This window comes from Balaenoptera musculus, chromosome 11 (genome assembly GCF_009873245.2).
Source record: "Balaenoptera musculus isolate JJ_BM4_2016_0621 chromosome 11, mBalMus1.pri.v3, whole genome shotgun sequence".
In the NCBI taxonomy this organism is placed as follows: domain Eukaryota; kingdom Metazoa; phylum Chordata; class Mammalia; order Artiodactyla; family Balaenopteridae; genus Balaenoptera; species Balaenoptera musculus.
In genome coordinates this window covers 38,081,876-38,104,420 of record NC_045795.1, presented here as the reverse complement: position 1 = coordinate 38,104,420, position 22,545 = coordinate 38,081,876, and the positions used below count along the sequence as shown (strand labels likewise).

The following is a 22,545-nucleotide window of genomic DNA, read 5'->3' as shown; positions in this document are numbered from 1 at the left end:
CTTTTGCTGTCCGCCTGGACCAGGTGCCTCTCCCCTTACGGGTGAGTGACATTCCCAGCTCCGACCTGGCCACGGCCTGCCCTTTGGCCAGGTGGAGGCCCCACCACCCCACGCCCGAATGCCAGCATCAGTGAGGCTATAATGCTCTTCTGACCCAGACCCAAGTACTCAGTGGATCCCAGCTGCCACCTTTTCCCAGGCCTCTGGCTGCTCCAAGTGTAATACCCACCCGCCCATCACCTGTGTGTACCTGCCTTAGCTCCCTCTGCCTTGAGGGGAAGCCCAGAAAGGTTATAAGCACTAAAGCAAACCCATACACGTGGAAGAAAAGGAGGTAAGAAGCCTTAATAACCTGCCAAAAATCTGAAGGTGTAGATGCTGTTGGCTTAGCATTGATAAATCATGAGCTCCTAGAAACCAGTAAGAACAAGACCAGAAACCCAATAGAAAAATGAGCAATAGAAATATGTATTTGTACATATCCAAAAGGTACATAGTTATTTCAGCATTGCTTATAATACCGAATGATTAGAAACAACCCAGGCATCCGTTAAGAAGGGGCTGATGAAATAAATGATGCTACATCCACTTAACAGAATTCTGTGCATCCTGTCTGACAGAGCTCTCTATGGACCGTGGCAAGCTCTCCAAGAGGTAGTACAGCACGTGGTTAAGAACCCAGACTCTGAGAACAGCCTGCCTGGCTTGGTAACCCAGCTATGTCGCTTACTGGCTGTGTGCCCTTGAGCAACTTAGTTACCCTCTGTACTGCCTCTCTCTACTAACTTCTGCCTCAGTTTCCTTAACAGTAAAATAGAGCTAATGATATTGATAATACCTGTCTCATAATGTTCTTATGAAGAGTAAATGAGTTAACATTTGTAAGACAAGTAGAATAGTGCCTGACCACCATGCTAAGCAAAATACTCAAGGTACAGAACAGTGTATATTACATGCTACCTTTTGTGTGTATATATATATTTACTGGTATTTGTACAAAGAAACTCTGGAAGGACATGTAACAAATTTATAAACATAATTGGGATTCAGTATAGAAAATAAGAGCAAGGGTTTTCATTGTAAACCTTTTTATACGGTTTTGATTTTTTTAACCATATGAATAAATAAATACCTACTCAAAAGAGTTAAAAAAAATAAATAAGACGTTTTAGGATCTGTTCCCTGCCAGGAAGCCAAAACCTAGGTGATGATAGGCATTGCCTGAGACAGACCTAAAAAATGAGGGCGTTTCCCTTTGGAAGGACGAAGGCGATGCTATATATGATCAAACTACAAAATTATGAACCCCTATGAGCAGGAACAAGTGGAATCCCTCCTTCACAAAAGAAATACGCACAGGTGTTTCATGCTCAATAAAACAACCATATTTATTTCATGTTTTAAATTATTAAGTTTTTAAACAACACTTTTCCTACAAAGAACTCAAAATGCATATACAGAACTTAAAATTTATAACAACAAATTTTCTTAACACTTGGCATACTTCTCAAAGGGTGGAGGGAGGAATATGAGGTAGACAGGAAGGTAAAAAGAGGACGGGGCACTGCAGGTCTGGACATGGGCAACGAGAGTGGGGTCAACAGGCTGCTGGAGGGCCTGGTACCCAGGGAGGGGGGCCCAGGAGAAAGCACCCATTCCTGTGACCTCTGGTTTGGGGATGAGGTTCAATTTCCCTCATAAGAGGAAATGTTCGAGGTTTCCTTACAAGAAGCGCTGGGACTATCCACAGCACTGGTATTTCCTAAGCAGCAAGGCCTCCTGGGTTCCTAAGTTCCTTGGGCTCTACCATGAGGCAGTCATAGACATCTCATTGCTGGTTGACCAGTGAACAGACAAATGGCCAGTGAGTCCGCAGTTCTCCAACAACCAGGCACAAAGCAACGATGGGTGAAAACAGAGGAGGTAGAGACGGGTCTTCTTCCCATCTGCGCCGGTGGGATGCATATTTTCTCAGAGGGTAGCAGGAAAGCAGAACCTGACATTTACGTTCCTTTTACATCACATGGTTATTCCAGAGAAAGCGCAACAACATGTGAACTCCTCCAAAGAAAACTAAGGCAAAATGAGCCAGGATAGCTCTGCCTTCTTGTTGAAAATCCTGTTTAAAAAGAGAGAGAGCAAGAAAGAGGTTAAAAATTTTTTTTTAAGTGATAAAATAATCGAAAGTTAGAAATTCGGTATTGATATTAATTCAATCAATGCCACAGACAAGCTTCTCGGGCTGCTTCATGAAGTGTATGAGGGGAAGAATATCTTAGTCTGTTCCATAATGTCCATACCCTCCACAACACCTTGGGAAGTTTTCCTCTGGACATTTTCCCATCTTCACCATCAGCAAATTGGGGCACTCTTTTCAGGGTTGATTAACCTCTTTCTCTGGCTTCCCAGAGCACTTTATTAGTCCTTTCAAAAAGTAGGGGAGGGGCTTCCCTGGTGGCGCAGTGGTTGAGAATCTGCCTGCCAATGCAGGGGACACGGGTTCGAGCCCTGGTCCGGGAAGATCCCACATGCCACGGAGCAACTAGGCCCGTGAGCCACAACTACTGAGCCTGCGCATCTGGAGCCTGTGCTCCGCAACAAGAGAGGCCACAACAGTGAAAGGCCCGTGCACCGCGATGAAGAGTGGCCCCCGCTCGCCACAACTAGAGAAAGCCCTCGCACAGAAACGAAGACCCAACACAGCCAAAAATAAAATAAATAAATAAATAAAAATAAAAATAAATAATAAAAAAAAAAAAAGTAAGGGAGGGCTTCCCTGGTGGCGCAGGGGTTAAAAATCTGCCTGCCACTGCAGGGGACTACGGGTTCGAGCCCTGGTCTGGGAAGATCCCACATGCCGCGGAGCAACTAAGCCAGTGAGCCACAATTACTGAGCCTGCGCGTCTGGAGCCTGTGCTCCGCAATGGGAGAGGCCGCGACAGTGAGAGGCCCACGCACCGCGATGAAGAGTGGCCCCCGCTCACCGCAACTGGAGAAAGTCCTTGCACAGAAACGAAGACCCAACACACCAAAAATAAATAAATAAATAAATTTATTTTAAAAAGTAAGGGAGTCTGCTTTGGGGTTGGAAGAACAGACTTAGATGGTGAAGAGGAGTGAATATGAGCAAAGTTGGAAGTGACGAAGACCACAGCAGGTTTCTGGAGCTGTAAGTAAATGGCACTGTTTTTATGGGAGTATCAGGAGAAGAAGGCTGGGGGCCAGACAGAAAGGGCTCTCCCTGGCCCTGCCCTCCTCCTGCAGTCTGTTCTCAACCCAGCAGCCTCGGGGACTGTTGCGGCCCCTCTGCTCAGTGCTCTCCAGTGGTTCGGCCGCACTCAAAAGAGCCCTTACAGTGACCTCAAGGCCCTGCCACCCACCTCTCTGACCGTATCTTTACGGCTTTCTGCATTACTCAGCTTCAGCCACCCTGGCCTCCTTGCTATTCTTCAAATTTGCCAGACATGCCCCTGCCTCAGTCTTTGCTATTCACCTGCCTCCACTGCTCTCCCCCCAGGTCCACGGACCCTCTCCTACCTCTGTCAAGGTTTTGCTCAGAAGGCACCTTCAGTGAGGCCTTCCCTTAAAATTGCAAATCCCCCAACACTCCTCATGACTATCTGATAAACTATATTCTTTGTTTGTTTGTTTATTGTTTGTCTTCACGAGATCAGGGAAGTTTTCTCTTTTGATCACTGCTGTATCTCCAGCACTTAAATGGAGCCTGACACATAGTAGGTGCTCAATAAATATTAGTTGACTGAACAAATGAATGCATGATAAACCATTAGCAGCAGGCTAAGGAATTTAGACTTTGTCCTATCAATAACTGGAAATCATGAAAGAACTTTTTTTCTCCCTTTTATAGTTGATATCAGTTACAAGAATTGAATGAATTTCCTTCCAGCAAGGCAGACAAGAAAATGTATAGAGCACTGAGTCAGATGCTCGTATATTTAAATTCCAGTTTTGCCACTTAGTTGCTGAGTAACCTTGGATAGGATATCTAATCTCTCTGAACCTCAGATGCCTCTCCTGAAATACCTATTCCACTAATTCATAGAGTTATTTGGAAAATTAAATGAAACACATAAGAGTATCTCAGAGTATGTGGAAGAAAATGTTTAATAAATGTTTGTTTCCCTCTTGTCTTTCTAACAAACTAAGAAATTCCTTATACATTACTGTCAGGGTCCCAGAGAAAACAGATGGCATACTCAAATTAGGAATAATTCAGGGAAGGTCAGATAAAGACACTGTCTACAAAAGTGGGGGGAGGAGGCATAAGGGTAGGCTGGCAACAGCAGAGTTGTTGCCACTCCTAGGCCTGTAGGGACAGGGAGGGGGAAGTTTCTAGAACCCAGGAGCAGGTCCTGTGGAGAAAAATTTCAAAGACACATTTAAGATCGTAAAAGCAACAGGAAGACTATTTTTTTAATATCATTTATTTGGTTGCACCAGGTCTTAGTTGCGGCTCGCGGGCTCCTTAGTTGCGGCTCACGGGCTCCTTAGTTGCGGCACGTGGGCTCCTTAGTTGTGGCTCGTGGGGTCCTTAGTTGTGGCTCACTGGCTTCTTAGTTGGGGCATGTGGGCTCCTTAGTTGCGGCTCTCCAGCTCCTTAGTTGTGGCACATGGGCTCCTTAGTTGTGGTATGCAAACTCTTAGTTGCGGCATGTGTGTGGGATCTAGTTCCCTGACCAGGGATCGAACCCGGTCCCCCTGCATTGGGAGCATGGAGTCTTAACCACTGCACCACCAGGGAAGTCCCAAGACTAACTATTTTTAAACACACTTTATATCTAGGAAAATTACATGCTCCAGATTAAAAAAAAAAAAAAAGACCAGGTCCTTGAACCAGAACCCCTCAAAACTAGATGGCAAAATAGAAGATGTTATTTTGAGAATCAAGGCCTATTTGAAAACACAGAACACTTGCTTAAGTGAAAAGAATAAGAAGTCAAGCTATGTGATAGCTCAAGGACAATCAGTTTGGTAGACAAAAATACACCTTGGTGAGCTCCTTGCCGGGGAGTTCCAAGAGCAAGAATAAAAGTTTCTTTAGATACATCAAAAGCAGGAAGACATTTGGAGAATCAATGTGACCACTCGATTAAACAAAGTACAAAAGGTGAATAAATGACTATATGAAAGAAATATACCATGCCAGATTTAAAATTCTGTTATAGTTGCTTGAGGTAAGCCTTAAAGTAGAAGAGTAAACCATGCATTTTACTCTTTAGCATTTTAGAGGCAAACTTAGGAGGAATTTTTAAAATTATTTTTAAAATATTCTGTGGTCTATTTAAAGTGTTCTAAAATGCAATTTTGCAGTACAAGTCAAGATTACTTTAAAAGTCTAGGTCAAAGCTAGCTTTGTAAAATGTTGCAAGAAAAGCTAGGGCAGGCATACAGATAGACATATAGATCAATGGAATAGAACTGAGAGTCCAGAAATGAACCCCCAAATTTACAGTTCGTTGATTTTCAACAAGGGTGCCAAGGCAATTCAGTAGGAAAAAAGTAGTGTTTTCAACAGATGGTGCTGTGACAACTGAATACCCATATGCAAAAGAATGAAGGTGAACTTTTAATTCATACCATATACAAAAAATTAACTCTAAATGGGTCAAAGACCTAAATTTAAGAGCTAAAAGTCAATCTCTTGAAAGAAAACATAGGTATAAATCTTCATGACTTTGGATTAGGCAATGGTTTCTTAGATATGACCCCAAAAGCACTAGGAACAAAAGAAAAATAGATAAATTGAAATTCATCAAAATTTAAAACTTTTGCACTTCCATGAACATCAAGAAGGTGAAAGACATAAAAGGAGGTGAAAGACGAACTTCAGAATGGGAGAAAATATTTGCAAATAATATATCTGATAAGGAACTTACATCTAGAATGTATAAAGAACTCCGACAACCCAATTTAAAAATGGGCCAAGGATCTGAATAGACATTTCTCCAAAGAGTTACACAGCTGACAAATAAGCACATGAAAAGATGCACAACATTAACCATCAGGGAAGTGCAAATCAAACCCACAGTGAGATTCTACTTCACACCCACTAGGCTGACTATAATCAAAAAGACAGTTAACAATAAATTTTGACAAGAATGTGGAGAAACAGGAACCCTTGTACCCTGCTGGTGGGCCACAATGTAAATAGTGCAGCCACTTTGGAAAATGGTCTGGAAGTTCCTCAAAAAGTTAAATATAAAATTGTCATATGACTCAGCAATTCCACTCCTAGGTATGTACTCAAAAGAACTGAAAACATGCCTACACAAAAACTTCTACACAAATGTTCATAGCATCATTATTTATAATAGTCAAAAAGTGGAAACAACCCAAACGTTCATCAAGTGATGAATGGATAAACAAAATGTGATATATACATACAAAAGAATATTATTCAGCAATAAAAAGAGATGAAGTACTGATTCATGCTACAACATGGATGAACCTTGAAAAAAATATTGTGTTAAGTGAAAGAAGCCAAACGTAAAGACAACATATTATATTAGTCCCCTTATGTGAAATTCCAGAATAGGCAAATCCAGAGAGACAGAACATAGATTGGTGGGGCTAGGGGGGAAAATGGGAGGAAATGAGAAGGGACTACTATTGGATTTGAGGTGTCTTTCTGGAGTGATGAAAATGTTCTAAAATTGATTGTGATGACTGGCTGTACAACTCTATGAATATACTACAAACCATTTATTATATTGTTGAAATGGGTGAATTGTATGTTATGTGAATTTTATTTCTCAATAAAGTTATTATTTTTTTAAAAAAGAAAGAAAAGTGTCAATTTATTAAGCTGCAGAGGTAAATTTAAAACATAAGTAAATTACAACTTAAAAGGTAAGGGGAAAAAATCATTACCAAAAAAAAAAAAAAAAAAAGGGTAAGGGAGAGAAAGAAAAGAAAAATGGAAGAATGGAAGAGGTGGTTACATGGAGAAGTGACTTCCTGATTGGGTTGAGGTAAACTTAGAAAATAGGTGGTTGTGATTTTTCCTACTCTGTTCTCCTCTTCAGAGAAAAAATTAGAAGGAACCAGGAGTATTCAGAGTGTTAGCTAATAAAGAAGCAGAAAAGTTGAACTAAGGACTTGCCCAGAATTCATAAAGCACGGTCATCAGTGAAAACTATAGAGGAAGCTGGAGCATGGAAGGGAGGTGGAGAGTATCATGAGTGCCCTGTAATAAATGATACACAGCAAAGAAGTGTTCAACTCCAAATAGTGAAAGGGCAAAGGCCAAAAACAAATTAATTTTTTGGCTTCAGTAACATCTATTGATCATTTTCTGTGGGTCAGTCTCTATTCCAAGTGATTTACATAGATTATCTCTCTTAATGTTCACAACAGCCTACTCTCTGCACCACGCAGCCAGGCTTCATTCTAAACGTAAATCAGCACATGGCACTCTCCTGCTCTCCCTCCCCAGAAGCTTCCTTTATACTTGGCGCAAAACCCAACCTTACCCCTGCCTCTAGGACGGAGGCCAACTCCTGGACTTCAGCACCCCCGACTCCAGCCAATCTGGCCTCCTTGTTGTTCCTATCCCAAGGGCTTTGCCCTCCCAGTTTCCTCTGTCTGGAACACTTTCCCCCCAGGTATTCCCATGGCTCACTCCCTCACTTCCAGTCTCTGCTCAAATATCGCCTCCCCAGAGAGGCCTTCCCTGATGGCCCATCCAAAGTCACTCTCCATCACTCAGTATCCCCTAGAGTCTAGTCATCTGCTTTACTGTTTGTCTCTCCTACATTATGAGTCCTATGACAGCAGGCTCATCTTCCATTCCTGCTCTCTGCCTGGAATTGAGTCTGGCACATAGTAGGAACTCAATAAATGTTTGTTGAGTGAAATTGGTCTATCAGTGCCTGGAACTGAGTCTGGCACATAATAGGCACTCAATAAATATTTGTTTGAGTGAAATTGATCTATCAGTATTTTATTTGTGTTTGTTTCCTTCTTACTTTCAGTAACATTATTGTTGGGACCTTCCATTCTTGTTTTGTCTCAGGGAATGTTTTATTTGAGGGCATGGCTGAGTGCTGCCACGTTTGGACCAGAGCATAGAAGAGGGCCTGACACTCCCTGAAGTCAGCATGATGGCGGCAGCAGTGATAAACAAGAAATCACCACAGGCACCTGTCCTGTGATGCGTTTAAGGGGAGGAAGTTGGGCTCTGAGGGGCAGCCAGCCCCCTACCACAGAGCCCCACGTGATCATTCTCTAGCTGCTGCCAACTACAGGTTGTTCTGGAGGAAAACTAAGTGGGCTGTGGATTTCATCACCCCTAAGATTTGAAACAGTAATCATTATTCTTTCCTGTTTCCCTTATATCTCGTACAATAATCAGGAGAAACAAAGAAATCAGGGGGAGTTGGGCTTAGATCATAACCTGGTTTGGTTCAAGGAGGATAACCACCATCTAAGGCAAAGGTTCTCCTCCCTGACGGAGTGTTAGATTCACCTGGACTAATCTCTCAAGGTGGGGCCCAGCATCTGTAATTCTTAAAACTTCACAGGTGAATCTAATCCTAGTTTGAGGGTATGGAGCAAAGTTTCTCACACTCTAATGTGCACTCAAATCCCCTAGGGTGTGTGTAAAACGGTAAATTCTGATTCCAGAGTTGTGGGCTGGGGCCCGAGATTTTGCACAGCTGACCAGCTGCCAAATGATGCTGACGCTGCTGGTCCGTGGACCACACAGTTTGAGTAGCAAGTGTGAGATCTAATACTGGCTTTGACCCAGGTTCACAATTTTCAGATCTAATGCTTGGCAATCCAGTCATCATTAATCTATGTGTTCTGCTAATTCCTGGGCATCCCAGCCACTTGACAGCCATTGTTCTGTTTGTTCTTTCCTCCTCCCTGACAGGCCCTTACTGGGGAAACTGAATTCTCACCTCTTGAACCATTCTATGATCGATGCTGTCCCCGATGTTTCTCAGCTGCCTGGCCAACTTGTGGATTGTTTCCTCCTGGTGATGGTTCTGGCCAATGCTATTCTCCTTGGGCTGAGAAGGTGGGTTGTGATCTGCATAAGAATTCAAAGAGAAAACTCCATTGACTCTGTAAATCACTCACCACTAGTCACTTAAAACTGTCTTAGACAAGGAGAGGGATGAAATCCCAGCATCATAATGACTATTGAAAAGCAAAGCCTTGCCCTGGAATAGATCAACTCTGTCCAGTAGAAATATAATTCAAGCTACATATGAATTTTAAATGTTCTACTGGTAAAATCAGGTAAAAATAATTTTAGTAATATATTTTACTTAGGACAATATATCCAAAGTATTATCACTATAACGCAAAATCAATATAAAATTATTAACGATATGTGTTACACTCTTTTTATTATATTTAAGTTTTCAAAATCCAGTGTTTATTTTATACTTAGAGCACATCTCAATCCAGATATCAACTAATTTCATTGGAAAACCTTGTATTTTATTTCATGAAGTTTACAGTTAAAAAGTAAATTCGTATATCCAAGTTGTTCCAAACATACCTAAAACTTCTCCAACAATTAAGTATCAGTTTTTTAAACTTAAATTAATTAAAATTAAATAAAACTTAAAATTCAGTTCCTCAATTGCACTGGCCACATTTCAAGTGCTCTATTATTTTCCAAGTATTGAATTTTTAATATCCAGAAGGAAAAAGTATCTTACTTTATGCTGAAAAGTTCTGAAAATAAAATTGTAGTCTAAATGACCTAGTGGGGAATTTGGAAAAATCTCATGGTTAATCTTTTTGAAAGAATAATTCCTTCATAAAGCAAATAATAAGCCTCAATGTATTGGAACTCTTAAAAATATTGTTGTATGTTGAGAATCCTTCAGTTGCATTTAGGAAAACTTTTAAGCAAATATGCTTCTAAGGTTTTATAAGTGCTTTTCCACTGCCAGCTATAATGTGAATATTTTATTTTCTCAAATGATGGTCATCCTTTTATAATCTTGATTTTGTTCACTAAAACTAGAGGTCTAGGGCCTTCTGTTTCAAGACTGAGCACAAGCACTGACCTCTCCATTTCTCCTAGTCCTAGTCTTCTCCCAAGACCCCACCAAAATGAAAGTATAAAAAAGAGTAAAACCACAACAGTGAAGAGAATGGGAAGCAGGGTCAAGAGCAGATGAGAGATCTGTGTATGTTTCTAGAAGGCAGAAAGCAGAGAAGACAAGATATGGACAAGTGAGCCAGACAGAGAAAGTGCCAAGAACCCACGACAGGAAACCCATTTACTCCACCAAGACCCTGAAGCTGGGAAAGGGAGACATGCCATTGACTATAATTCTGATGAGGATCAACTGTACCACTTGGTACCCTTGACAGCCCCAGCCCACTAGACCCATCAGATTTCTGGTAAAAAATCCAGATCACTCTTCTCTAAAGAGGAGAACAAATCTTGTGGAGAAAGCTAAAACTTCTTTATGAATGTTGGTGCCTTGGGTTAAAGGTCTCCTTGTTCTGGCATTTGAGGGACCTGGGGCCAGAAAGCCAGCTTCCCTAACTCATTACCCTAAAGCTCCCCCAACTCAGAGCCCCCATTTGAGTCCCCACTTAGTGAGGAGCCCTGGAGAAGCAGTTAGGCACAGTGGTAAGATTCTGAATCCAGATCATTTGGGTTCAAATGTAAATCCACTACAGATAAAACTATGTAACCTGGGAAAGTTATTTAATCTCTCTATGCCTCAGTTTCTTCAACTGTAAAATGGGAATGATAATGTATTATTTTATCAATTCTAAGATTTTATAATGCCTCCAAAACAGAATGTGTTTTATAGTCTATGGCATGTCATAGTCCAACAACATTGTTTACCTTCTTAGCAGGAAACAAAATTATAGTACATTTTACAATTGATGGAATATTAAACTTAATGAGATACCACAGTAACTACCTGTAGAGGTGTTATTGAGATGATTAAATGAATTAATATATTTAACCTGTGCAGGACAGCACCTGGAACATGGTGGCTACTGCTACCACCTGGGGAAACAGTCCCACTCACATAACAGCAGAAAAAACCCAACACCAGCTAACCAGTCAGTATTTCTTTAAAATAACAAAAGATGACCAGGCAACTGAGAAGAACCACAGAATGAAAGAGAAATGCCAGATAAACAACCAAAACAGTAACACTGAAGAAAACAGATATAATTCAAGGAACAGAAGGGAATGTTTGCAAATTCTAATGTATATGTTTAGAGAGAGTTAAGAAAATATTACATTTAGGAAACAAAAGAGAATGCTATGAAAAAAGAATAAACCTACAACAAAATCTTTCAGATTTAATAATATGATTGCTAAAATTAAAAATACAATTGATGGTCTGAAAAAATAAAGTCAAGGACATCACTCAGAAAAAAATCAGAAATTTTAAAATATGAGAGAAAAGATAGGTGATATAGAGAACCAATATGGAAAGACCAGCGTCTGATTAATCAGTCACAGAGGGACTTCCCTGGTGGTCCAGTGGTTAAGAATCCGCCTTCCAATGCAGGGGACACGGGTTCAATCCCTGGTCGGGGAACTAAGATCCCACATGCCACGGGGCAACTAAGCCCACGCGCCACAACTACTGAGCCCGTGCACTCTGGAGCCTGCGCACCACAACTAGAGAGAAGCCCGTATGCCACAAAAGAGCCCGCACGCCACAACTAAAGATCCCGTATGCCGCAATGAAGATCCTGTGTGCCGCAACTAAGACCCGACGCAGCCAAATAACTAAATATTTAAAAAAAAAAAAAATGAGAGTCACAGAAAGAGAGAAATAGAGGGGGGAAATTGTCATAAGACAACTTCCCAGAGCTAAAGGACACCAAACTTCAGATTAGAAAGTCCCACCAAAAAAAAGAAAACCCCACCAAGTTCTCAGGACAACAAACGGGGAAATAAAATCCTCACCTCGGGAGCATATCGATATTTCAAAATACCAAGCATAAGGAGATGCTAAAATTCTCCAAAGAGAAACATGGATTAGTTTGATGACTGATTTCCCATCAATAATGGGTACTAGAATATAGTAGAACAATTAATGCCCTCAAGGATTTTATAAAAAATTACTTTCAACCTAGAAGTCTCTGACTATCTAATTCTCAATAATTTGTGAGAGGTGAAGAAAGACATTTGCAGACATGCAAGGACTCAAGAAGTTGTTCTCCCATGCACAATTTCTTAGGAAGCCTCTTGAGAAAGTTTTCCAGTAAAACAGAGTATGACTAAACCAAGAAAAAGAAGATTTAGCAAAAGGTGGATCCAACAGTGTACCAGACCTAGAGAGTGATGAGATTAGAGCAAGAGAACGGCTCTAAAAGGGAAGTCCCTGAGGAAAGGGAGATTTGGTAGAAGAGATAGCATGGTTGAAAATTTGGGGAAACTTGAAGATATCATAAGTACAGATCATGTGAGGAGGGGCGGAGAGGCAATGAGAAAGTCCAGAAAACAATAAAAGGTCATACAGGAAGTTTATGGTCCAAAGTGAAGCCAATTAAAATGTGGCTTAGTTTAAACTGAAGGAATTGTTTTATAGTTTCTTCCAAAAGGGTATTCCTCTGTGTTAAACTTTACAGTACTTTACCTGCATCACTAGTGATGAAATAAAATTCATATTTTATGGCAGACAAAAAAAATTTAAACATAAAACTTTTCTTTGCCTGTTTCAGCCTCCTCCTTCCCCTTTAGTGTGTATTGTAAATCTGTGGTAACCAGACCTCCCTAGGAGATAACCTTCCTTGTTACTTTTATAAGGGGCCACCATAACCCATGACCCACTACTTGTAGATCTGGATTATGTAAATTGTCAACAATATGTCATTTAATGTACAGCCTCCTGTCTCAAAAACTTATATAACTGTGCTTTGACCATTAACAGGCAGAACAGTTCTCAGAGCTTTCTGAGAGGCTGTTCCCAGGTTATAATCCTCAATTTGGCTCGAATAAAATTTTCCATTTCTTTCTTAGATCGACCAATTAATTTTTTTGTCATCACTAGGCATAATTTTAAGCAATCACAGCTTTAATCCCCTATTTCATTACTGGGAGGTGATTATTCTCAGGGAAAGTCATTTCAGTACATATGGACTTTATTGCTGGTAGTGACCACTCCTGAATCCCAGAGCCTTAAGAGAGTATGAAGAGTATTTGCACAACCTTTTTTTTTTTTTCTTGTTTCTTGAGGTAGGCTTGTATTGCTGTAAACTTCCCTCTTGGAACTGCTTTTGCTGCATCCCATACGTTTTGGATCGTCGTGTTTTCATTGTCATTTGTCTCTAGGTATTTTTTGATTTCCTCTTTGATTTATTCAGTGATCTCTTGGTTATTTAGTAACATATTGTTTAGCCTCCATGTGTTTGTGTTTTTAACATTTTTTTCCCTGTAATTGATTTCTAATCTCATAGCGTTGTGGTCAGAAAAGATGCTTGATATGATTTCAATTTTCTTAAATTTACTGAGGCTTGATTTGTGACCCAAGATGTGATCTATCCTGGAGAATGTTCCGTGTGCATTTGAGAAGAAAGTGTAATCAGCTGTTTTTGGATGGAATGTCCTATAAATATCAATTAAATCTATCTGGTCTGTTGTGTCATTTAAAGCTTGTGTTTCCTTATTAATTTTCTGTCTGGATGATCTGTCCATTGGTGTAAGTGAGGTGTTAAAAGTCCCCCACTATTATTGTGTTACTGTCGATTTCCTCTTTTATGGCTGTTAGCAGTTGCCTTATGTATTGAGGTGCTCCTATGTTGGGTGCATATATAGTTGTAATTGTTATATCTTCTTCTTGGATTGACCCCTTGATCATTATGTAGTATCCTTCCTTGTCTCTTGTAACATTCTTTATTTTAAAGTCTATTTTATCTGATATGAGTATTGCTACTCCAGCTTTCTTTTGATTTCCATTTGCATGGAATATCTTTTTCCATCCCCTCACTTTCAGTCTGTATGTGTCCCTAGGTCTGAAGTGGTCTCTTGTAGACAGCACATATATGGGTCTTGTTTTTGTATCCATTCAGCGAGCCTGTGTCTTTTGGTTGGAGCATTTAATCCATTCACGTTTAAGGTAATTATTGATATGTATGTTCCTATTACCATTTTCTTAATTGTTATGGGTTTGTTTTTGTAGGCCCTTTTCTTCTCTTGTGTTTCCCACTTAGAGAAGTTCCTTTAGCATTTGTTGTAGAGCTGGTTTAGTGGTGAATTCTCTTAGCTTTTGCTTGTCTGTAAAGCCATTGAATCTGAATGAGATCCTCGCCAGGTAGAGTAATCTTGGTTGTAGGTTCTTCCCTTTCATCACTTTAAATATGTCATGCCACTCCCTTCTGGCTTGTAGAGTTTCTGCTGAGAAATCAGCTGTTAACATTATGGAAGTTCCCTTGTATGTTATTTGTCATTTTTCCCTTGTTGCTTTCAATAATTTTTCTTTGTCTTTAATTTTTGCCAATTTGATTACTATGTGTCTCGGTGTGTTTCTCCTTGGGTTTATCCTGCCTGGAACCCTCTGCGCTTCCTGGACTTGGGTGGCTATTTCCTTTCCCATGTTAGGGAAGTTTTTGACTATAATCTCTTCAAATATTTTCTCAGGAACTTTCTCTCTCTCTTCTCCTTCTGGGACCCCTATAATGCGAATGTTTTTGTGTTTTATGTTGTCCCAGAGGTCTCTTAGGCTGTGTTCATTTCTTTTCACTCTTTTTCTTTATTCTGTTCTGCAGCAGTTAATTCCACCATTCTGTCTTCCAGGTCACTTATCCGTTCTTCTGCCTCAGTTATTCTGCTATTGATTCCTTCCAGTGTATTTTTCATTTCAGTTATTGTATTGTTCATCTCTGTTTGTTTGTTCTTTAATTCTTCTAGGTCTTTGTTAAACATTTCTTGCATCTTTTCGATCTTTGCCTCCATTCTTTTTCCGAGGTCCTGGATCATCTTCAGTATCATTATTCTGAATTCTTTTTCTGGAAGGTTGCCTATCTCCACTTCATTTAGTTGTTTTTCTGGGGTTTTATCTTGTTGCTTCATCTGGTACATAGCCCTCTGCCTTTTCATCTTGTCTATCTTTCTGTGAATGTGTTTTTTGTTCCACAGGCTGCAGGATTGTAGTTCTTCTTTGCACAACCTTTTACCTTTGTAAAATAACAAGTGGACAAGAGGGTATTGGAAGTCGTGGCCTCTCCACATGCTGGACCATCTGCTTCCACATTGGAAAACACATGCCTCCCTTTTTCAGAAACATACCACCTCAATGGAACTCAAGGCTTTGTCTCAAACTCAGTGTGACCTCTTCTTCAAGTAAAGGAAAGTGGCTTCTTTTAGGAGAGCGTTAAGCCATTAGCTAGTGCTTAAGAGTCAATCATTTTGAACATTTTAATCTTTCAAGTATAAAATCAACAGTAATTGCCCCATCTCAAAGGACACACCCTCTCAGAATCAATTAAACATACTATAGTTGAATGTCCGATTGTTAACAGTACCTAATCTGAATAATAATTTCCAGAAAATGTGCTTACATTTAGCAGGACTACTAGTCAGTCTCAGAAAGGCTCAAAGTCTCTTACCAAGGACACGCTGCTCCTTTAAAAAAGGATTACCAGTATCACCCAGGATTGAAGTACAGCAAAAGGGAATTAGTCACGCAATGAGAATGAAAGGAAGTTTGCACAACTGAAGCGTGAATTCGAGCTACCAGACTAGACTTGGCATCAGTAAGTGTAGACTACTCTTCCAAGAGGTGCCCTGATGAAGGAATGAGAGAGAATGGACAGTAGCGAGAGGAAGAGGTGTGTTGAAGGAATTCTCTAAGTTGGGAGTCTTGAGCAGGTTTGTAGGTTGAGGAGAGGAATTAGCGCAGGAGTGATGGAAAATGGAAGGTAGAGTAGGGCAAATTGTTGAGGCGGAGTCCCAGAGGTTTAGGAGAAATGAGAATGAAAACGTGAGGAAGGATAAATTTTGAATGGGGGGGGGTCTTCCCTTCCTTTGAGATAGGATAGAAAGAGAGAAGATGTGATGCTCATGTAAGGAAGACTGCAATAAGGGCTAAGGAGATTAAGGTGTTTACCCCCAGTGACATCAGTTTTGTCCATGAAGCAGAGAACTCAACCTTCTGCTGAGAAAGAGAGGAATCCTGAAGTGGCTGAAATTAGTCACCAACAGAAATGGAAAAAAAGAAAACTGACCAGAGCTAAAGACCACCATCACCCCCCAAAAAAAGAGAAAGAAAAAATATGTATATATGACCTTGATGTGCATTCTCTTTCCAGCTGGCAAGAGTCCTAAACTTGGATCTAAAGAAAAGAAAATTTTATCCTATCCTCACATAGGAGAAAGTCTTGACTCAGTTACTTTCTAATTTCCTGTTCTTAGATTCTCTGTGCCTCAGTTTCCTCATTTGTCAAAAGGGACTTCAAGATTATTCTGAATATTAAACAATAATGTTCATGAAGTGCCTGGTATACAATAAGTCCTATGTCATATGTCTTAGCTACTACCACTGGACTTGGTGTTAGACTGTATTTACATAGATACAATAACATAAACCAAGATTGTTGGTTTTTAAATTTTAGAATCAACTGATGGAAAAAGCATGGAAGAGTTGGTTTTGGCTGGAAGACAGAATGTATATGTTAAAACTCCAGCTAAAAAAAAAAAAAAAAAACTCCAGCTAATAAAAATTTAAAAGTACAGTTGTGCCTTGGTATCGAGGGGCATTGTTTCCAGAACACTCTCCCCTACCCTGGCAGATACCAAAATCCGAGGATGCTCAAGTCCTTTATATGAAGTGATGAACCTGGCTGGGTTCAAAAGTAAAGAGCTCTGAAGGCAAGGGCCCCCAGAGCTCCAGGACGGTACACAGAATAGAGTGGGAGGGATGAGATGGGGCCAGGGAGAGCCAGGGTCTCAGTGCATTAATTCACTTCAGCCAAGGGTAAGCTCCTAAGTAGGTGGCTTAAATAGTAGGTGAAATATATGGCCCTTTGATCAAAATTGCAACCATATTTCCTGTCATTTCAGTTTCTACTGTTGTTTCAAGAGTATCTCACCTCAAGCCATTTTGAAATGACACCCTCACAATTAACTGACACCCCAGCAAGGATAATTTGACAATTACCTGAGAAAAGGTGAGGGCACCAGTGAGGGCTGAGAGTTCACGCAAGAGGGAAGGTGCTCAGAGAGAAGAAAGGGCAACCGAGTGGGGACACCCTCCAAATGAATATCATCTACTTCAAAATGGGCTTAGGGCCAGCCCTACCTGTGCCAATCAAAAGCATAATGATTTGCAACTATTATTTTACCTGATTAATTGTCACCTGGGGAATACAAAATCTATTATCTGCAGTAGAAAGATGGAATACAAGTTGGATAAGTTTCAGTAATGGACGTTGGGAGAAATGAAGGAGCCGTAAGGATGCCAACAAGCCTTGGGTATCCCAATTGGGTAGGCAAAGGGGCAGAGAAGGAAGGACCTAGAGATAGGATGCAACAAAAGATTGTGCCCAAAGCAAGAGGTGTGTTTTGCATTCTGGAACTCAACATAATAACTATTTGTATTTTGTGTATGTCTGACCAACTAAGTGGCAAAACCCTTGAGCACATGTATCTATTTCATAACTGGAACCTAGCTCAGTGCCCTACACAGATATTGTTGATTATGATTATAAAGTTGCATAAGGGGGTGGAGAGAATGGGACAGAAAAGGGTTGGAGGGAAAATGTTGGCTACTCTGTAAGTTGATCTAAGGACAGCCCTACCTTTTCCTTTGTCGTGAAGACAGCTCTCCTTTCATTTAAAGTTGCAAAATAGCAATAATAATGCACATTCACATATTTTAAACTCTTGGTATAGAACCTTTTCAAAATCCTGGAGACCCTCTCACAGTTGGTGGTGGAAGTGTAAATTGGTACAACCTCTGTGGGGGGCAATGTATCTATCAAATTTTACAAATGCAAATGTGCTTGAGGTTATCTATTGTAGCACTGGTTTCAATATTAAGTGTTTGGAAACAACCGAAATGTACATCAATAGGAAACTACTTAAATAAATGATGGTGCATCCACACTATGGAATATTATGCCACTATAAATAAGAATTAGGAAGCTCTGTAAGTATTAATGCAGAGAGATCTCCAGATCATAATGTTAAGTGAGAAAACAAGTAAAAACAATGTGTTTAATGTGCTACCTTTGTCTAAAAAGGGAGGGGTATATAAATTTATATTCACAATTGTTCATATTCGCAAAAATAACCTCTGGAAGGATACCCAAGAATCTAAGAACAGTGGCTACCTATGATAGGAATTGAGCAGATGGGGGACAAGAATGCAGGAGAGACTTTTCACTATATGCCTTTTCTTATTCTTTAGTTTCCCAACCTTGAAAGTGTATTTTTTTTTTAAGAAAACACTTTCATAGCACTTACAATGTGTCAGCCACTGTTGCAAGCCATTTAAAATAAGTAATGCATTACTATTATTATTAACATAAATACTTATTCACATTTTAATTTTAAAACTATCCCAGAATTGTCATCATTGTACTGAGATTATGCCGAAAAATATCTTTGTTCTTAGGAGACAATATGCAGAATTACTTGGAGATCAAGTTAGTTATGTCTGCAACTTTATCTCAAATGGTTTAGCGAAGAAAAACATCTGTGTATGCATTCATGAGTATGTGCCTCTGTGTGTGTATGTGTGTGGAGAGAGAGAGAGACAGAAAGCAAATGTGGCCAAAGAAATGGTAAATCCTTGTGAAGAGTATATGTGTAAACCATAGACTTATCTGTGCAACTTCTTTGTAGATTTTAAATTTTCCAAGGTCAACATTGGAGGGGAAAAGTATCTTAGAAAAGTCCTTAAAACTTAAAACATTTCCATTTAGTTTCTACAGAGTCTTTGGACTGGTTTTCAATGCCCTTAGAATAATCTCAACTTATCTGTTTGTCCTCCTCACTCTTCTTCTTGAACCTTATGCTCTAACTAAACTGTATCTCCATTCGACCAAATCTTACCTGTGAAGCATATCTCAAAAATTACTTTCTCTAAGTTACCTTTTTTGAGTCTTCCAAAATAATGTCATCTCTCACCACTTCGAATATCTATAGCACTTTCAGTTCTATTGAGATACATCGTAGTCTAGATTTTGTTATGATCATTGCATGTTTTCATTACGTAAAATGACAGAGATGATTATGCATATTAGATGTGTATATTAGCATACTTACCTATTGGATACACATTGTCTATAGCAATAATTATGGGTTGCCATTACTCCCTAAGAACTTGGAATTGAAAGAAAAAAATGTCTTCTGACAACTAAAAGGCAAGATCAATGTGTGTTTAGTGGAAATAGGTGAGATGGGCCGTCATTGGAAGGGGAGAGGCTACTAGCTCTCCCTCGAACAAGCCCTTCCCTCTGCCTGCAACTTGCACCCTCCTTAACCCCCTCAGGTCTCAGTCTTGGGTTACATCTCAAGGGAAGCCTTCTCTAACCTCCCTAGTTGGTCAAAGCCCCATTACAGCATCTGGCCCTCTTCTTAGCACCTATCACATTATATTTAACATTGGTGTGTGTAATTGACTGCTATCTGCCTCCTTTGCCAGACTGTCTGCTCCAGGAAGGAAAGGGCTGTTACTGTTTTTGTTCACCATTGTCACCCCAGAACCTAGCACAGTGCCTAGAATATAGTAAGCCCTAGTATTTTTTTTTTTTTTTTTGATGAATAAAAAAAGTCAATGTGTCCATCTAGAGGAGGAAAGGGAGAGGTGGTGAGCCTTAGAAGCACCAAAAAAACAAAAAACAAAAAAGGCAAAATGAGCATCCAGGCACTCTCAAAGGGAGAAAGAAGCTGAATAACTGGACCCTCTACTGACTTCTACAATTAATATATCCCATTTACACTAGCTATACATATGTGTATGTATACATATATGTGTGTTTATATATATTTATTTTATTTTATTTTAATTTTTTGGCCATGCCATGCGGCTTGTGGGATCTTAGTTCTCCGACCAGGGATTGAACCCGGGCCCCTTGCAGTGGCAGCACAGAGCCCTAACCACTGGACCACCAGGGAATTGCCCTATGTGTGTATATATTTTTAATTCTGCCCTTTCCTATCAATACTTATTACATTTTTAGAGGTGGGCAGGGCCTCTTTCCACTTTTAATCATTTTTGTTTTCCCAAGAATGTCTAATTTATCTTAAATGACGTATCAGGATGGTTGCTCTGGACTTCCCAAAATCCTACCCACCACCTCGACTTTTCTAAGAAGTGTCTTTAATTCCCCATACAAATACTATGGGTTGTTTTTTTTCCCAAAGAGTTATGTTCATACGTGTAGTGTAGCTGTCCCCAAAGTAACAGAGATAAATTTGGGCTTCAGTGAGGACAAAAGCCACTAAGGGGAGAAAGGGACCTTCTCGATCAGCTTCTTCATTAAGAGTTTTACTTTGGGCAGTATTTGCGGTATCTATCTTAAATATCCTATCTATCTAATCTGTCTCTATCATCTGTCTCATCCATCATCCATCCATCCATCCATCCAATCAGGTTCCCAGCAGGAGAGCTTCGCAGGGTCGTCTGCGCGACCTCCCACACCTGGGCGGGCTCCGCGCCCACTGAGCTGCTCAGACCAGCTCTCCGGCTGGAAAAGCGCTTGGGGCGGGGCTGGCGGTAGAAGTCACGTGGGCGGCTGTGACCAATGGGAAGCGCAGACGGCGCGCGTTGGCCGGAGGCGGTCTCTCGCGTCGGAGGTGGTCTCCCGCGCCGGAAGTGGTGCGTCTTGCTGGTTCCCTGCCTCAGAGTAGAGGGAGGGAGGCGGGGCACCGGGAATATACCGCCTGGCACCTCTGATGACCCTGGCGTTAGCGTTCTCGACGCCGGAATAACAGTTCTATGTCCCCCTCACACCGCACCTCTCAGTCTGCACATCCCCCATTCCTTTAGTGATACCGTAAAATATAAGGGGAGAAAAGCACTGCTTCTTCCTGAGTCTGTCAGGGAAGGAAATTGGGCGAGGGGGAGGTGGATTGTGTCTGCTACCACCTCTAATCGGGGCTTCCCTTGTTCCTGTCTGGCGGTCGTTGAATGCACACTGGTGATGCACCAGTCGAAAATGCCAGGCGCAATTAAGATTTTACATACATAGTAAAACGAGAGCTCTAGGCGAGAAAACGAACAGATCAGGTTGTTGGCTGTTACTCCCTAACTCGAAGGTAGTAGCATTATTAATTCTTCACCCTGCTTCTGCTTTTGAGGTGAAACTGTAATTAGGAAAGCTTTTGGGGTAAATGTGGCAACCGCGCACAGTGCACCGCAGTTTCATGAGGGTTCTGTGAGGCTTAAGTGGTATAGTGGGTGTGAAAACATTGGAAAAGGTTTACAATAAAATACAGGCTCTAGAATACTGCACAACTTTATGAATATACTAAAACCCACTGAATTGTGTGCTTTAAAACTTTGAACTTTATGGTGTATGAATTACATCTCAATTTTAAAAAGCAAAATATACGTTCTAGAGGGTATTCATAGATGATACAGGCTCAGGCTTTGATAAATCATTGTTGACACCTGCCCAGATGAAAATTCGAAATTTTAGTCGATTGAGTTCTTTCTAGAAAATGGATACCATATTTGATATGGTGGCAAGCGTCTATCAGGGTGCTTGAAATTTCCACTTTCTCAGTGGCATGTAATTCTTTTAAATTAGAGAATAGTTTGAGATTAATTTTAGTAATTCCTTTCAGGTGTCTAGCATATTTTTAATCTAAAGTCTTTTTTAAAAGTCTAAAACCTCATACGTATAACCCTAACACTCTTTAATGCTTTTCAAAACATAACACTTTAATTTTCCGACATTTTGGGACATTTAGGAATCACACTTTTTTGAAAAACAAAATTTCACATTTATCTTTCCCTCATGTTCCTTCCTATATTGACAAAATCAAGAAGGAACCTAAACTGAATTTTCCCTACCTTAACAATGCAGACATTTTCAGGTCAAGTTTAAACATAAATTTTTATTAAAAGATAAATTTGATCTATTTCAGTCAATTTGGGATCATCTTAATTAGTTGTCACACCAGTGATTCAGGGCTAATAGAAACTAAGAGATTTATACCATGAAGCAAAGTCAGTTTTAGATTTTTCTATGTAAGAACTTTGATGAATAGATTTATGACTCACTACTTATAGTTAATGTTTAATTTTATATCCTCAATATCAAGAAAAATACAAGCTAAGTAGAATATTTAACTTAGTTTAATACAAATAATATCTTACCTGGGTTCCTTGACATGGCTGAAACTGGCTGGGAGCTGACAAGTCGGGTCATGTAAGCCTTCTGAAAACTGTATTTTAACCACAGTGATTTGCAACAATTTGTTACTTTGGGAGAGAGATTCAGAAGTTGTTTAGGTTCACAAACACTGGCATGTTTTTTCTTCTTCATGTTTTTTCCCTGTTGAAAAAATATATTTTCAGAGGATTTCCCCCATTTCTCAGTATATATTTGGTATGTTAGATGAATACT

At 40.1% G+C, this 22,545-nt stretch overlaps 1 protein-coding gene across 1 annotated transcript; it reads right to left on the bottom strand.

Moving 5' to 3' along the window:
• Window positions 1-2,014: 2,014 nt before the first annotated feature.
• PXT1 (peroxisomal testis enriched protein 1) lies at window positions 2,015-22,464 on the bottom strand. Its single transcript, XM_036869234.1, has 3 exons — window positions 22,296-22,464; window positions 8,925-9,055; window positions 2,015-2,119 (listed from the first exon to the last, which is right to left on the bottom strand). The coding sequence occupies exons 1-3, from the start codon at window positions 22,462-22,464 to the stop codon at window positions 2,015-2,017; spliced, it is 405 nt and encodes a 134-aa protein (XP_036725129.1).
• Between the last annotated feature and the right edge of the window lie 81 nt (window positions 22,465-22,545).